The 16,310-nt window shown below is 50.9% G+C and overlaps 1 protein-coding gene across 4 annotated transcripts in view; it reads left to right on the top strand.

Moving 5' to 3' along the window:
- Positions 1-16,310, top strand: part of PAXIP1 (PAX interacting protein 1) — a 47,958-nt gene that overhangs the window by 21,321 nt on the left and 10,327 nt on the right. For all 4 annotated transcript variants that reach the window (XM_061198977.1, XM_061198979.1, XM_061198980.1 and 1 more), the window contains 8 exons: positions 3,739-4,147; positions 4,633-4,727; positions 11,271-11,366; positions 12,302-12,439; positions 13,066-13,187; positions 13,608-13,792; positions 14,990-15,033; positions 16,203-16,273. In XM_061198977.1, coding sequence (XP_061054960.1) covers positions 3,739-4,147; positions 4,633-4,727; positions 11,271-11,366; positions 12,302-12,439; positions 13,066-13,187; positions 13,608-13,792; positions 14,990-15,033; positions 16,203-16,273 — 1,160 coding nt within the window. The remainder of the gene's footprint in view (positions 1-3,738; positions 4,148-4,632; positions 4,728-11,270; positions 11,367-12,301; positions 12,440-13,065; positions 13,188-13,607; positions 13,793-14,989; positions 15,034-16,202; positions 16,274-16,310) is intronic.

Below are 16,310 nucleotides of genomic sequence, written 5' to 3'. Positions count from 1 at the left end.
GCTTGGGCCGTCAGCGAGTGTGAGCCCAGTGGGGTCTGGCCCAGGCAGGGAGGGGGTCGTGGAGAGCAGCCCCGCGGTGACGGGTACCTGGCAGCCCGGAAGGGAAAGCAGTTTTGGGGGTGCGGTGGCTTTGCTGATGAAGGCGGAGAGCGAGGTCACGCACCAGTCACTGACGGGCCGCGTTCCGCTCAACACGTTTAGTTTGGCCCAGATAATTTAAATTTGATTTGTTTGCCCAAATCGTGAGATTGTCCGTGACGATGGGGTTTCTGGGCTGCCTTGAGAAGTGGAGGGTGTCGCAGAACGGAGCTGGCGTCTGCAGTGTGGACGGTGCCCGTCCCCCAGGGCTGAGCAGCAGCTGTGCCCCGTGGAAGGGGGCCCCGCCCGTGTGCTCACTTCCCACGCTCAGCCTTCCCGAGCTCCGTCCCGTCACGCTTTGTGTTAACCCGCGGGGCCTGGAGGTGAGTTTGAGTCTGAAGGGTGATTGGCAGCGAGTGGCTGAGGGAAGGAGGAGGAGGTCCCTGAGATGAGGTGGTCAGAGAATGGCAGGGCCAGGCCTCGCCCGATGGCGTCACCAAGGCTCGGGCAGAAGGTGGAGCCCAGGAAAGAGTGGGCACACCTGTGGGCGCCTGGGCCCGCGTGTCAGCACCCAGCTCCGCAGAGGCCTCGCGGGGAGCGAGGAGGTGGTCGGAAGCCAGAGCACGCGGGGAGGGCGGGATGTGGATGCCAGGCCAGAGGCAGAGAGCGGAGAGGAGATCAGAAATTGGGGGCGGGGGAGGCTGGAGGGCCAGCCGGTCTGGAGAGGCGACCTGGGCCGTCCAGGGGGCTTGCCCTGCTGGCAGGCGGAGACCCACGTGGGCGCTGGGAGGATGCTGGAGCCGGTGTGCAAAGCCTCTTTCCCCCTCCTCAGCTGAGGAACTAGGAGTGGGAACAGGACGGATGTGCGGTGCTCTCTGTTCACTGGCGGGCAGAAAGCACCGCGGATCAGTGACTGGGCATCTCTACTGGATTCCGCATTTTTCAGATACAGTGGATGTTGACTTAAATCCCAAGTTCCCTCCATTTGGATGTAGAGGTAAACTCATCTCATTGGAAATGGAAATGCTGACTACACCGGGGGGCTGGGCGTATCTCTGCCTTTGCGTCGTCCCGCAGGCCAGACCTCCGCAGGAGACGGACCTGATCTACTCAGCCGCGTGCAGACGCGGGACCAGTTCTAGCGAGGGAATGGTTTTGATCACTAACGAGAACCCTTACGAAGAGATCTTCTGAGGGTTCTTCAGCAGTGTCGGAACACTAGGACATTTTGCTGCTAGATGTGAAGAAAATGAATCTTGGAAATGTTAGAAATAAAAAATTTGGTTTAAAATTAGATCGGGGGTTGAGGAAACATAGCAACCATCAAACTCCTGTTTAAATTGCAAATTTCTGGAGGTTAGGAGCCGTGTGGTGTGTGTCATGCTGTTTTATGTAAAACGTTGTGGCTCTCGGTATTAAGCACTTTAAATAATGACTGTGACAGCCAGGAGGGAAGAATTCAGACTCGACGTTCACTAAAAACTAAAACTAAAAACTGTCGTTTGCAGCGTGGCGAATTACGTGCTCAAGCAGGGAAGAATCTTTTTTCTTCGATTCTTCAGGACTAACGTAGGTTCTCAGCCAGAGGCAGATCAGAGGGCTGAACAAGCCATCTCATGAGTGTGCAAGGTGTGCTAAGGGGCACCTCACACCCTCTGGCCTGCCGGGGTGCCCGCTCCCCAGCCGGGCTGGCCAGGTGCATGCACGGCTTTCCAGGCCGTTGTCCACCTTTCAGCCCGGCTGGGCTCTTGTCAGCATCTCTGTCTGCTCTGAGTTGCCCCCCTGTCGCGTCCTGGCCTCCCCCAGCCCCTTCAGATCATGGTCGCCACGGAAGGGGCCTCCAGCTGAGTCCTGGCCCCGGGCGTTCCTGCCGGCCCACCTGACGCCATCACGAGCTCCCCTGAGCTGGGGGGCAGCAGCACGCCCCGGGCAGCAGTCAGGTCAGCCCTGTTAATGATGGCAGACAGGCAGGCTGTTTACTTCTGCGGTGAAAAAGTAATATATGTACAAAAGTTTAAATTTTAATGGTGCCACAGGCTGTAAAGTGATGATAACTTGATAACTCCCTCCCACCCCTGACCCCATTACCCCTGTGCCAGACCAGTGTCCTTTGTGTGGGCTCGTGGCCCATCTACAGATATCCAAGCAGGGTCCCCTCCCCACTCCTGCCTGCTTTTTTATGGAAATGTTCATCCCAAATGCTGTTCTGTATACTTGGGCAGGGTATGTGGTGGGGTTCATTTCTCCCTCCACTTTACTGGGTATTTTTTAATACTTGCATAGAGAAGAATTAGTTATCCTGTTAATTACAAACGTATTGAAAACTTTTTTCCCTGCTCAGAGCTCAACTTGAGGAGTTTTTGAAGTACCCAAAGAGTCTCCTTATAGAGATGTCTTACCTATAGGGTGATTTCAAAGACAGATGTACTCAAACCCTTGAGTTTAACTTATTTCAATTTTAATTTGTTTCACCACTAAATCCAAAGTCTGTTACTCTTGCAAATTATATAACCTTTATGTTTTGGAGTCTGTTTTAAGTGCAAGACACATGTCAAAAACATATTTGAGATTTTTGTATAGGTTTTTGGTTTATGTGAAAGTTGCATTTCTGGAGTTTTATTTAAATGACAAGGATGTTTTAATAGGGATAAATTGTATCGATTGACTTTTGGTAAAATCTGTTTGTTACTGGTTTCCTTGACCATAGGAAGTTCGCTTCCAATTTTTGTTACTTGAGCATGTTGGGAAGATTCATCGTATGACACGTTTCTTTTGTTACATCCAGCGCTGCGCAGGGTAGTAAAATGACATGCGATCTGACGCTCAGCGAGCTGGTGTCTCCTGCTTCCCCGTCCTGCCCCCTCCCGCCCTGCAGCTTGTTCAGCTCTCGGCCGACTCCCTCCCTGGGAGGGAGGGTGAACTCAACCTCGGCTGGCTGGCGGCGGTTCTCTAGCTTGAGGTGTTCTGTCCCACGTGCGGAGCTCCCGTCACCTCTGAGGAAGGCGAGTGCACCAGCTGTGCTGAGGGGCTCTCGGCTGGGGGAAGGTCGACCATGCGAGCAAGCCTAGTGCTGGTGTCTCTTCCGCCCCTCGTCCGTGTGGCGGAGCAGGGCGACCGCAGACGGGAGGGGCCGGCGGCTGCTCTCCAGGGCCGCTTGTGTCCCGTGCCTTCACTCGGCTGGGCTCTTTGCGTCCCCCTCTGCCGGACCCCTTGCTCCGTTGGGAAGCGGCAGCTGTGGGAAGGAGGCTTGGGTCCGGCTCTCCAGCTGCCGGTGCCTTCGTGGCCGGGCAGGAGGGGGCCCCGGAGGGACAAGGCCGCGCCCCGGGGCCGGCGAGGTCAGTGTGGCCGGACACCCCTCCCTCTGCTCTAGAGCACGTCAGCCACTTGAGCCTGTGTCGGTCAGCTTTCACTCAGCAGCTTATTCCATTTCACTTAGGTTCGTTTCACATTTTGGTGAAAACGTCTCACAATGCGAATTTATTTGCTTCACTGAGACTGGTGGTGCTTAGTGCGCAGGAGACAGCGGCGGCTGTGTTTGCACCGTCCGGTTAGCGAACGCCTGGCTGACGGCGTGTAGGGCGTGCCGTTGCCCTCCTGACGAGGGCGGGGAGCACACGTCAGCAGCTGCTGCTGACCACCTCGCCTGATCTCTGTTTCCAGATCTTACAGTCCCTCGCAGCTCCGACAAAGACCTTAGAGCCGCAGGTGAACCACGGCCAGCAGGGCCATGCGAACGCAGCGCTGCTCAGCCAGGCGAAAGTGACCCCGGAGCCGCATCTGTCGCCGCCACCACCGCCGCCGGCCCCGCCGCCCGTCCTGCACCTGCCGCCCCAGCAGGCCCTGCAGCTCCAGCAGCAGCCTTACCCGCCGCCGCCGCCGCACCCGTTCCGGCCGCCGCTGCAGGCCCACCAGCCTCAGTTCCCCCCGCAGCAGCAGGCGCTGCAGCACCAGCTCGCACACTTGCAGCAGCTGCAGCGCCTGCACCAGCAGCAGATGCAGACGCAGGCAGCCCAGGCCCCGCCGTGCCAGCCGCAGCACCAGCTCTTCGGACACGACCCAGCAGTAGAGCGTTAGTAATGTGGTTTCTTCCTCTCTTTTCTCCCAAAAGTCTCGTACTTGCTTGGAGAGTGTTTGCAGGTAGGGTGAGGATTCATGCCAAAATGACTCCTAGAAAACGGGGAATGCGGGTCTCGTTCCCTAACAGAGGATGTAGTTACGAGGACGGAACAGTTAGATTTCTTTGGTACTTTGGGACGCCATATCCTGAAGTGAACACTGGCGTCCATAGAACATCAGGCCGCCGCAGGGACCAGCTCGGGATGCTCAGTGCCCAGGCGGGAGCCGTTGGTTTCATGTTCTCAGTCACCTGACGTAGACAGGCGAGCAACTGTGTTTGCAGCAGCGTGCCAGAGGTCCTCACCGTACTGGTGGATACGTGATGGTCAGGCGTGACTCGCTTCACACGTTCATATTGAACTCTGCAAAATGAGCTTGCTTATGTTTTGTGCACACATTCATGGGGTTGGGACTTTAATTTTTATGATTCTATTCTAGTTCCAGAAGAAGGCTTCTTACTGGGATGTGTGTTCGCAGTTGCGGATTATCCAGAGCAGATGTCTGACAAACAGCTGCTGGCCACCTGGAAAAGGGTAAGGTTACTGAGATGCAGATACGTATACATATACGTATACACATACATATAATATCTGAAGGTGTTATGGGCATTTTTATTAACAACCCCCGGGACCTTGGGCAGATCCGCTGTCTGGGCTTCAGATTTCCTAACTGTAAGGGGAAAAGGTTGGACTTTCTTAAGATTATTTTCAGTCCTGAAATTCTGAGTGGCACGGATGACTTGTATGTAACCGGGGGTGTGGGAAGAAGATCGGGTTTTGGTGCCCTCGGGTCGGGACCCTGGACTTACATGTACCTGTGTCATCTCTGTTCTCCAAAGACGAGTGGTTGGAAGGGACCGCAGAGTCTTCTAGCCCAGGTGTGGAACTGAGTCCGTTGATTGATTTATTAGTTTGCACAGTGGCCTTTAAAGAAAAGGAAAAGTAAACACTTTCTCTTGCAGTGCCACAAATCAAAATTGAGTCCAATTTTCTTTAAAAACATGAGTTTGTGTGCTTCAGATGCATCTTCAGTGGGCTTCCCTATAAGCATTGTTGGTGTTTAAGCCCCCGCCGCGTGCCAGGCACGCTGTCAGAACTAGGGAACGCTGGTGACTGAACAGGAGCGAGGAAACCGTGAGACGGGTGGAGGAACAGCCGCACGCTCAGGTGGCGGTGAACAGCACGTTGGGTGCGGGAGAGCCTGGAGAAAGGCGCCAGCCGGGGCGGGTGCTTGTTAAGCAGAGGACCCCGTCTTCGAGGCCGAGGCCGAGTAAGAGTTGAGGGGAGGGAGGGGTCCCGGTGGAGAGAGTGACGTCGGCACGGCCGCGGGGGCGCGGCAGAGGGAGAGCACGCTCCGGGGGCCGGGGTTAGGGTCGGGGTCCAGGAGGCATGGACGGCCGGAGACCAAGGCCAGGCTGTCCCTTCCAAGACCCGACTTACCTGGCACGTTGTAGGAACCGGAGTTTGCTCCCCATCGTCTTGAGAGTGTGTGGAGTGTGGGCAGGTGTGCATGTGGCCGTGAGATGTTGGGCACGGGAGGCCGGGGAGGTGGCTGGGCTGGGGCTTGGTTGGGAAGCGCTGAGCACGCGAAGGAGGGCAGTCGCCAGGGGCAGGGGAGGAGACGCCTGTCTGAGTTACAGCGGCGGACATTTTTTTTTTTTTTTAATTATGGAAGTGTAGGGGGTTTAGAAACTACTTAGAAACTATCCCGAAAAAAAAAGTGGAACAAAATTCAGAGATAAGAAGAGGTTTGCTTTTGGTTTTGGGGGGTTTTGTTTTTGTTTGTCAGTTAAAGGGTTAGTCCGAGAGGTCCAAAATTAAATCCTAGAAGTTTGGGAACAGAGGAAATGAAGGCAAGAAAGTTGAAAGAAGGTCGCTTACAACTGAAGGGCGTTTCTGCAGATTGAAAGGAGAGAAGAGGGCGCCGTTGGGGCCGCCGTGGAAGCGCAGCGTGTGAGGGCCGCCCGGGCTCAGGGCTGAGGAGGTTACCTGCGGGACCTGGGCGGGTGTCTGGCTCTCAAAGGCAGCCCGTGATTCCCAGCCAGGGATGCCATATCCAGTCCGTCAGTCAGATGGGACTGTGGGATGAAGATATTTTCAGACTCCCCCAGTCAAAAACTGTGCCTGCCATGTGCTGTTCTTACAAACGTGCCGTGCCAGCCAAGAGGAGGGTGTGGCCAAGGGTGGGGCGTGACCCAGAGCTGGGAAGGGATTCCGAGGGTGAGGGTGCAGGGCGGTCCAGACAGGCGTGAGAGCGGGTGGAGAGGGACCAGCCAACCCTGGAGCGGGGGGCGGCGTCCGGGAGGGACGGCACGGGGTGGAGAAGACAGGTCATCGGAGGGGCTGGACCGTGTTAAGCGGAGGTGACACTGCGTTCGTCTTCTGTTGCTGTGTGACGATTCCCCCGAGACCCAGTGACTTGAAACAACAGACGCTTCCTACCCCGTGGTTCCTGTGTGGGCTGGAAGTCCTGACGCGGCTTAGCGGGTGGCTAGAGCCCTGGCCCCCAGGAGGCTGCATCTGAGGGCTCTGCTGGGCTGCAGGAACCGCTTAGAATGCCGCCCCCATGGCTCTTGGGGGGCCCACGCCCCCGCCCCGGGCCTCTCCAGGGAGCGCGTCCGCTCAGCGTGGCGCCGGCTCCCCCGTGGCTTTGCTGAGGCCGCGTGCCATCGCCCGCCGTGCTCTGTTGGCCTGGCCCACGCTCCAGGCCGAGTCCGGCCCTGGCCTCTGGAGGGAGGAGGGTCAGGAGACATGCTTTTGAGCCAGCACGTTGCATTTCTTTGAAGAGTCTGGGAAAGAAATAGTGAAAGGTACATGGAAAGCTAAGAAAAAGACAGGTGAGAAGGAGGGGAATGAGGCATTTGTTAACACCAGGGAAAGCAAAAGTTGGTACCAGAAAGGAACTTCGTCCTGGTGTGCCGTGATAGACCAGGTGGCGAGGCGTACTGTATCAAATCCCAAAGGCTGATTGAAATAGGGACTGTGATAGAGCCAAATTAGGAAGGCGCACGTGTGTGTGCGTGTGTGTGTGTGTGTGCATGTGTGTGTGTGTGCGCGCGTGCGTGTGTGCGTGTGTGTGTGTATGTTTTAGTTTCTGGGGGGAAGGTGGCCTCCACAGTAGGAGGTTGGTAGATAACACCTAAAGCTAAAAGACAAAGAAACAGCATAGAATGTATTAGAATATATTAATAATTACCAGAAGAAAGAGTTAAAGAGCAGCATATGGCAGCCTTAGGGGAGTGGAAAGTGAATGGGATAGCAAACTGCTGGTTTTGTCCTGGGCCTTATTAAACTATGTTTATGCATCACTGTAATCAACATAAAAATCAAATTTTAAAAGTAGTAAATGGAGAGAAGTGGATCAAGATGGCAGAGGAGTGCAACGTGGAGCTTGCCTCCTTCCACAAATACGTCAGAAATACATCTACATGTGGAAACGATTCTCACAGAATATCTACTGAATGCTGGCAGAAGACCGCGGACTTCTGAAGGGGCAAGAAAATCTCCACGTAACCAGGTAGGACAAAAGAAAAAAGAAAAAAAGGAGAGAAAGGAATCAGGATGGGACCTGCACCCCTGGGAGGGAGCTGTGAAAGAGGAAAGGTTCCTGCACCCTGGGAGGCCCCTCCCTGTCAGGGAGATCAGCCGGGACAGAAAGGGCGCTTCCGAACATACAAAGAAGAACTTACACCAATCCTTCTCAGACTCTTCTAAAAGACTGAAGAGGAGGGAACATTCCCAAAGACCTTCTGTGAAGCCACCATCACCCTGATACCAAAGCCAGACAAAGACACTACCAAAAAAGAAAATTACAGGCCAGTATCTTTGATGAACATAGATGGATGCAGAAATGCTCAACAAAGTATTAGCAAACCTAATCCAACAAAACATAAAAAAGATGATAACACCACGACCAAGTGGGATTCAGCCCAAGTTCACGAGGATGGTTCAGCATACACAAATCAATCAGTGTGATACACCACATGAACAAAAGAAAAGACGAAAACCACGTGATCATCTCAATAGATGCAGAAAAAGCATTTGACGAAGTTCAACATCCATTCATGATAAAAACTCTTACCAAAGTGGGTATAGAGGGACCAAAACATAATAAAAGCTATTTATGACAAACCCACAGCCAATACAATACTCAACAGTGAAAAGCTGAAAGCCCTCCTGCTAAAATCTGGAACAAGACAAAGATGCCCTCTCACCTCTTCTATTTAACATAGTTTTGGAAGTCCTAACCACAGCAATCAGACAAGAAATAAAAAGGTATCCGAATTGATCAGGAAGAGGTAAAATTGTCATTATATTCATATAACATGATACATACAGAAAACCCTAAAGACTCCACACAAAAATGAATTCAGCAAGGTAGGAAGAGGATACAACATACAGAAATCAGTTGCATTTCTTTATACTAATAATGAAATATCAAAAAGGGAATGTAGAAAAAACAATTCCTTTTAAAATCGTACTCCCTAAAATAAAATACTTAGGAATAAACCTGGCCAAGGAGGTGAAAGACTTCCAGGCTGAGAACTATAAAACATTAATAAAGGAAATTGAAGATGACTGAAAGAAATGGAAAGCTATCCCATGCTCTTGGATGGGAAGAATTAATATTGTTAAAATGGCCATACTACCCAAAGCAATCTACAGGTTTAATGCCACCCCTATCAAATTACCCATGACATTTTCCACAACTAGAAAAAATAATCCTAAATTTTATATGGAACCATAAAAGACCCAGAATTGCCAAAGCAATCCTGAAGAAAAAGAACAAAGCAGGAGGCATGACCCTCCCAGACTTCGGACAATACTACAAAGCTACAGTAATCAAAACAGCGTGTGGTACTGGCACAGAAACAGACATATGGATCAGTGGATCAATGGCACAATAGAGAGCCCGGAAATAAACCCACACGCCTACAGTCAGCTAATCATCAACAGAGGAGGCAAGAATATACGATGGAGAAGAGACAGTCCCTTCAGCAAGTGGTGCTGGGAAAGCCGGACGGCCGTGTGTAAATCAGTGAAGTCAGAACACTCCCTCACACCATGCACAAAAATAAACGCAAAATGGCTTAAAGACTTAAACATAAGACATGACACCATAAAACTCCTAGAAGAGAACACAGGGAAAACATTCTCTGATTTAAATCATACCAATGTTTTCTTAGGTCAGTCTCCCAAGGCAGTAGAAATAAAAGCAAAAATAAACAAGTGGGACCTGATCAAACTTACAAGCTTTTGCACAGCAAAGGAAACCATAAACAAAATGAAAAGGCAGCCTACTGACTGGGAGAAAATCTTTGCAAATGATGCAACCGCCAAGGGCTTAATTTCCAAAATACACAAACAGCCTCATACAACTCAACCACAAAAAACCCAATCGAAAAATGGGTAGTGGACCTAAAATAGACATTTCTCTAAAGTAGACATAGAGATGGCCAATAGGCACACGAAAAGATGCTCAATATCACGAATTATTAGAGAAATACAAATCAAAACTACCATGAGGTACCACCTCACACAGGTCAGAATGGCCATTGCTAAAAATAACAAATACAAATAACAAATGCTGGAGAGGGTGTGGAGTAAAGGGAACCCTCCTACACTGTTGGTGGGAATGTAAGTTGGTGCAGCCACTATGGAGAACAGTATGGAGGTTCCTCAAAAAACTAAAACTAGAGCTACTGTGTGATCCAGCAGTCCCTCTGCTGGGCATAAACCTAGACAAAACTAGAATTCAAAAAGACACACGCACCCCTGTGTTCATAGCAGCACTACTCAAAATAGCCAAGACGTGGAAGCAACCTAAATGTCCGTCGACAGATGAATGGATAAGGAAGACGTGGTACATATCTACAACGGAACATTACTGAGCCGTAAGAAGGAATGAAATAATGCCATTTGCAGCAACATGGATGGACCTAGAAATGATCATACCGAGTGAAGTAAGCCAGAGAAAGACACATCATATGATATCACTTAGATGTGGAATCTAAAATGCTACACAAACGAACCTATCCACAAAACAGAAGGAGACTCATGAACGCAGAACAGACTTGGGGTCGCCCAGAGGCAGCGGGTTGCGGGGGCGGATGGAGTGGGAGGGAGCGTGAGGTCAGCAGGTGTAAGCGAGAGCGTGGAGAATGGACAGACGGCAGGGTCCTGCTGTGGCGCACAGGGAGCTGCGTTCAACGTCCTGTGATAAACCGTAACGGAAAAGAATATTGTAAGAAAAGGATTTGTATATGTGTATGTGTAACTGAATCGCTGTGCTGTGCACCTGAAACTAACACCACATTGTAAATCAACTAGACTCCAGTTTAAAAAACTTTTTTTTTCATAAAAAATTTTAAAAAGTAAATGAAATGGAATTGTTTCGTGGGGCAGGTCTTTTTTAACATATAAAATTCTCGCTCTTTTGGTATACAGCGTTTTAAATTTTGACCAGTTCCCCTTAGTGCCACACAACTATGTAACCACTGCAGTCGAGGTACAGGACAGTCCCCTCACCCCAAAAAACTGAATCTGTTTTTAAAAATAATTTTCTGGTGTTCACAGACTTCATTTTGACTTTTTTTTTTTTTTCTTCCCCCTTTTAGAATAAAGTTTCTTAAAAGCAGTGATTCTAGCCCCGGGGGACGATTGGCAATGTCTGAAACATTTTTCACTGTCGCAGCTGGGGGAGTGTTATTGGCGTCTCGGGGGGAGAGGTCAGGGGTGCTGCCGGCCCCCTGAGATGCTCAGGATGCCCCCCGCAGCTCAGAGTCAGCTGGTGTAAAACGTCTGTAGTGCCCAGTTGAGAAACCCTGTTTTAGAAAGAACATTCCACTTTTCCTCTGGAAATTCAGATGACATGGTGTTAAAGTTCATTTTTATTGTACAGTGCAGGGTGGAAAAGTCCGTAGGTATAACCGATAACGTATCTTTTATACTTTTGGGGAACTAGACTATGAAAATGTATAATGGATTCTTTTAATAGCCTTCTTACTTGAAATTACAATTCTCCCTTCCCCTGGGCACTGGCAGTTGACTGTAACTCTGGGTCTTGTGCGTGTCTAGATAATCCAGGCGCATGGAGGTGCCGTGGACCCCACGTTCTCGAGCCGCTGCACGCACCTGCTCTGTGAGAGTCAAGTGAGTGGGCTGTTCGCACAGGTGAGTGAGGGCTCAGCTGCGATGGGACCCAGTCTGTCCCTTCCTCTGGACCGTGTTAGCGTCCTGAGTGACTCTAGCGATGATCGTGTTTGGAAAGGACTCTTTTCTACCTCTGAAAACAGAAAATTGCATCTTACTAATTCTCAGCGGTCTTTGGTGGGATAGATAGATAGCTCTGTGGCCACCAGACCTTTCTGTCTGTGAGGAACAGAGACGGGGAAATCCCAGGTGGTGCTAGGGGAGTGTACACGGCCTTCCGCCCCAGTCCAGGGCCGCACTGAGCGAAGAGCGGGCGGAAGCAGGATTTCTTAACTGCTGGGGGATTCGTACGCAGGCCCGACCCGGTCCGTCCCCCGAGCTTCTGTTCCCCTGCAGAGCAGAAGCTTCCTCCTCAGTATCGCCTGCTCTCATCCCCTGAAGCTTCATTTCTTCTCTTTTCTTAAAAACGTTATTTGTAGACAGACGGGTGTCAGTGTGTGTGACACACGGCCTCTGAGGAACCCCTGTTACCGAGTAGGTAGTGGTGCCTGTGGGGAGGTGCATGCCTTGTGCTTAATTTTAGGTGAGCAGTTACCTTCTTTCATGACTTGTGTGCAGGGCCCTCTGTGTTCTCATGGGGCGGTTTTAAATTTGATGATCAGAAATGTCATCTCCTTCTATGACTGCAGTTATTTCCAGGGTTGTCAGACGTGTAGCTCTTCTCCCTGTGGTCGGCTCTTGTTCTTGGGTGGCCAGTAATGTTTTCGGGGTGTGTTAAAATTAACCTGCGACACCCTTGTAGTTCATGACTTCAGTAAATTGAGTGCTAAGCGCGTGAAATTCCTTTATTTATAGGACTCCCATTAAAGGTGGCCCTGTTAACTGTCCAGCCTTACAGTCTGTGTTTAGCCTGCAGTGAAAACCCCCGAGACCAGCCCGTGCTCTTGCGTTTGCAGGCGGTGAAGGAGAGGAAGAGGTGTGTCACGGCACACTGGCTGAACGCGGTGCTGAAGAAGAAGCGGCTCGTGCCGCCCCATCGGGCCCTGCACTTCCCCGTGGCCTTCCCGCCCGGGGGCAGGCCGTGCTCCCAGCACGTAAGGCTCACCCCTCCTCCTCTGCCGGGCGGGCCCGTCTGCTCCCGTGTCCTCCGTGGGCTGCAAACGGCCCACTGGCCGGTGCCGAGCACGATAGGCGTCTTATTTCCTTCTGTTCTCCTGTAACAGTCGTGGCTTCCTGCACAGAGTCGCTGTTTCATTGATTCTCCAAAGTCTTTTGACACCGTTTCATAAATTCCTGAAATAAAGCAAGCGTCTGACACCAGAAGTGGCTGCTGTTGGACAGACGTTATCACTTGTGGGTTCTCCCACTCAGCTGAGCTCAAAATTGGGCTCAGTGAGAAGAGCTGACTAACATTTATATGCTTAATAGTATAACTTCATTAAGATTGTCTGAACGGTGTCATAGTAACGCAAAAATGGTTTTCCCATATTTGGTATGTTTGTTTTCCGTCCCCTTGCTGGCTGTGTGTGTGACATTTTCACCGTTAACAAAGTTCTGGTTTTGACATTCTTAGAGATGATGTCACTGGGTACCTCTCGTGATGCCAGAGAAGGAACGGAAACACACGTGTCTATAAAACAACTAAAATGTAGAAGAAAGAGTTGTATTAACTGGGTTAAATTGTCATCGTATTTTGGCCTTACTTGCTCTTTTTCCTTAGATTATTTCTGTGACTGGATTTGTCGACCGCGACAGGGACGACCTGAAGTTGATGGCTTACTTGGCAGGTGCCAAGTACACGGGCTATCTCTGCCGCAGCAACACGGTTCTCATCTGTAAAGAGTAAGCATGGTTCTGAAGCCATCCTTGATCTTCAGTTTATGCACGCTGTAGCGGCTGTTTCAGCAATTCTGCATTTCTTAATATGTCATAGTTTTGTGACGGAAATCAGGGTGTGAAAACCAAAGTCTGTTAACAGGATAGCAACGATACTTATGAGAATGCTAGCAGAAGAATGAAATTAGATGAATTAATGAGATGCAATTTAGCCTAGGTAACAGCAGTAAGGTAAAGGTAGGCCTAGTGATGATCTCGTGATCCATGTGTATGCTTCCTTACCAGCCAGGGTCGGCTCTACAGAAACATCCCTGCCATTTCTAGTGTGGGAAAATGTGGACTGGCTTTGTTGAATATAAATATAAATTTGAACACAGAGAACTCTAACCTTTAATAAATGTGTTTTCTCTTCCAAAAAAAAAAAAGACCAACTGGTTTAAAGTATGAGAAAGCCAAAGAGTGGAGGATCCCGTGCGTGAACGCCCAGTGGCTGGGAGACATCCTTCTGGGGAACTTGGAGGCCCTGCGGCAGATTCAGTACGGCCGCTACACCACCTTCAGCCTGCAGGACCCCTTCGCCCCGGCTCCGCACTTGGTTTCAAACCTTCTGGGTAAGCGGGGCCGGTTCCACGTTGCCGCCGGCTTGCGTACTAAGCACCGGTCTTGGCTTCGGCCCTCTCGTCATTCTGATTTCATTTCCCGTTTCCTCGCCACCCTGTCTTCCTCTGCGCTCTGCCCAGGAGTTTTTGTTGGTGTGTATTTTGGTTTGTTTTAAATGGACTCTCAGAGGTAGAAGGGACGCGCAGAAGCCTGCTGATGTTGTCTCGAGCCGGCTCTGGTCTGTCCAAGGCGCCCCGTGCGCCGTGGCCCGCCTCCCCTTGAGCTGCGCAAAACTCGTGGGAGGATCACTAACCCGACTGTACACACTGCAGCACTCGACGCTACTGCAGTCACTGAACTGAACGCTACTCCAGAAGACGGGCGTTCAGTTCGAACACGGCTTTAACGTGCTGTCCCTCAAAGGAGCCTGTTAAGTTCCGGTTTGAACGGCTTCAGTCACTAGAAAGCTCGTCTTCATTTCGAGCTGTGGTCTGCTTGCTTCCCTGTGACGCACCTGCTGGTGTGACGTCACCTGGTCCTCAGTGGACACGCGCCCTCGGTGCTCAGCACGGTCGCCGCCCGGCGCGCTGTGGTCCGTGGTGTCAGCCCCCTCGTCGCGGTCGGTTTCTTAGAAGCCGGACTGTGTGGCTCCCAGAACTGGCCGGGGGGACAGCACACGCGGGCCGGGCAGCCTCTGCCGTGCTGCGTGCTCCTGCTTCGCTCAGGGCTGCCTCACACGCAAAGCTAGGCCCCCGCGGGCTCTCCCGGGAGCCGCGCCCCTCACTGCAGCCGCTGAGTAACAGTCCTCACATTTTCCCCTTATTAAAGGTTGTCCGCCAAGCCGCCGTGTGTCCAGAATTACCTGCTCCTGAAAGGACTTTTTGTGTTTTTGTTGTTGTTGTTGATGGTACACTTCCTTTTTTTTTTCCAATTGGAGGATAGTTGATTTACAGTGTTGTGTAAGTTTCAGGTGTACAGCAAAGTGAATCAGTTCTACATATATGTGTAGCTATTCTTTTTTTTTAAGATTCTTTTCCCATGTAGGTCATTACAGAGTATTGAGTAGAGTTCCCTGTGCTCTGCAGTAGGTCCTTGTTAGTTATCTGTTTCGTATATAGTAGTGTGTGTATGTGTCATGAAAAGGCTTTTGTAACACGGCTTATCTATTTACACAGTATATCTGAAAAGTAACCCGTTTCTCTCTTCAGATGCTTGGAGAGTTCCATTGAAAGTGTCAGCAGAGTTGCTGATGGTATGTCAAGCTAATAACCTTACTTTGGCTGTTACTGTGTATTATACACATGCAGGAGGGATACATTTGTATTTGTAAATTAAAAATTCTTTTAGTAGTTTGTCACCATAACAGATGAGGGCTGTACCTTCTCGCCTGTCGTAGCTGTTTAGTATACCCTGCGTCTTTTTTTTTCTTAATTGATGATATTGTCAGTTGTTCATATTTATACACGTTAGGAACATTATCGCTTCAAAGAGCTATACGATTGCTTAAAGAATCGGAGAGCTGAGTAAGTGAGACGACGTGTTTCCATAGGGTCAGGGAGGCAAGAGCTGGGGCGCTAGTGCAGTAGCCCTGGACCCACAGTTCACTCTGCAGGAGCCCGGACCTCACCATGATGGGACCGTCCCCACATGTCCCAGGTGGGGTTCCAGCCCGCTGGCTGAGCTCTGATAGGGCACCTTCAGGAGGGACCGTTCTGGACCTGAAGGCCAGCCGTTGTTTGTTACCCAACAAGTGAGGGGGGCCGTCTGCACTCTCATCTCAGATTGAGAGGTCATTGCTTCAAGTAGTAAAACAGAGAGAAAGTGTATTTGTGGACGAAGGTCTGCATAGAGGTGAGGCAGGGGTGAAGGCTGACTGGGGGGTTCCTCCGGGGCACCGGCTTCCCCCCGCCCTTCGGCTCGGCGTGTCCACAGGCCAGGGGCTCCAGCTGGTTCCAGGAACGTGGGCGCCCCGCGCCTGGAGACCGGAGCGGCCTTCAGCACCTTGCCCCGCCCTCCAGAGCACTGTGACCTGATCGTCCTGAACCCTCATGGGTGACATCTCAGTTCAGGAAGAGTCTCTTTTTGGGGATGTAGTTGCAATGAGTATGTTTTCCAAATTCCAAACTGAGACACAAGACAAAATATTTAAGTGAAAAGTGTTCTGAAAAGTTCAAGGTTGAGGATTAAATCCGTAACGTGAACAGAGAGAGGGGTGAAGACGTTTTAAAGAACTGCTGGGTCTGGTGAATAAAGAGGGCGCCAGCCCAGGGCTTACCCTGGAAGGCTCGCGTGTGCCTGTCTCTCGGCTGGCGAGGCGTGGTGGGTGCGTGTGTCTCGTACGCGGTGGGGTAGGTGGAAAGCTCTCGGAAGCTACTGTATTACTGGGGAGACTGATTAAAGTAAATCATATTTTAATCACAGGGTGTACGACTACCTCCCAAACTGAAGCAGAATGAAGCAGCTAATATCCAGCCCTCTTCCAAAAGAGCCAGGTATGAACAATCGCTTTTTTTTTTTTTTTTAATGGTT

Source organism: Eubalaena glacialis, chromosome 8 (genome assembly GCF_028564815.1).
Source record: "Eubalaena glacialis isolate mEubGla1 chromosome 8, mEubGla1.1.hap2.+ XY, whole genome shotgun sequence".
Taxonomy (NCBI): domain Eukaryota; kingdom Metazoa; phylum Chordata; class Mammalia; order Artiodactyla; family Balaenidae; genus Eubalaena; species Eubalaena glacialis.
This window is presented reverse-complemented; position numbering and strand designations above follow the sequence as displayed.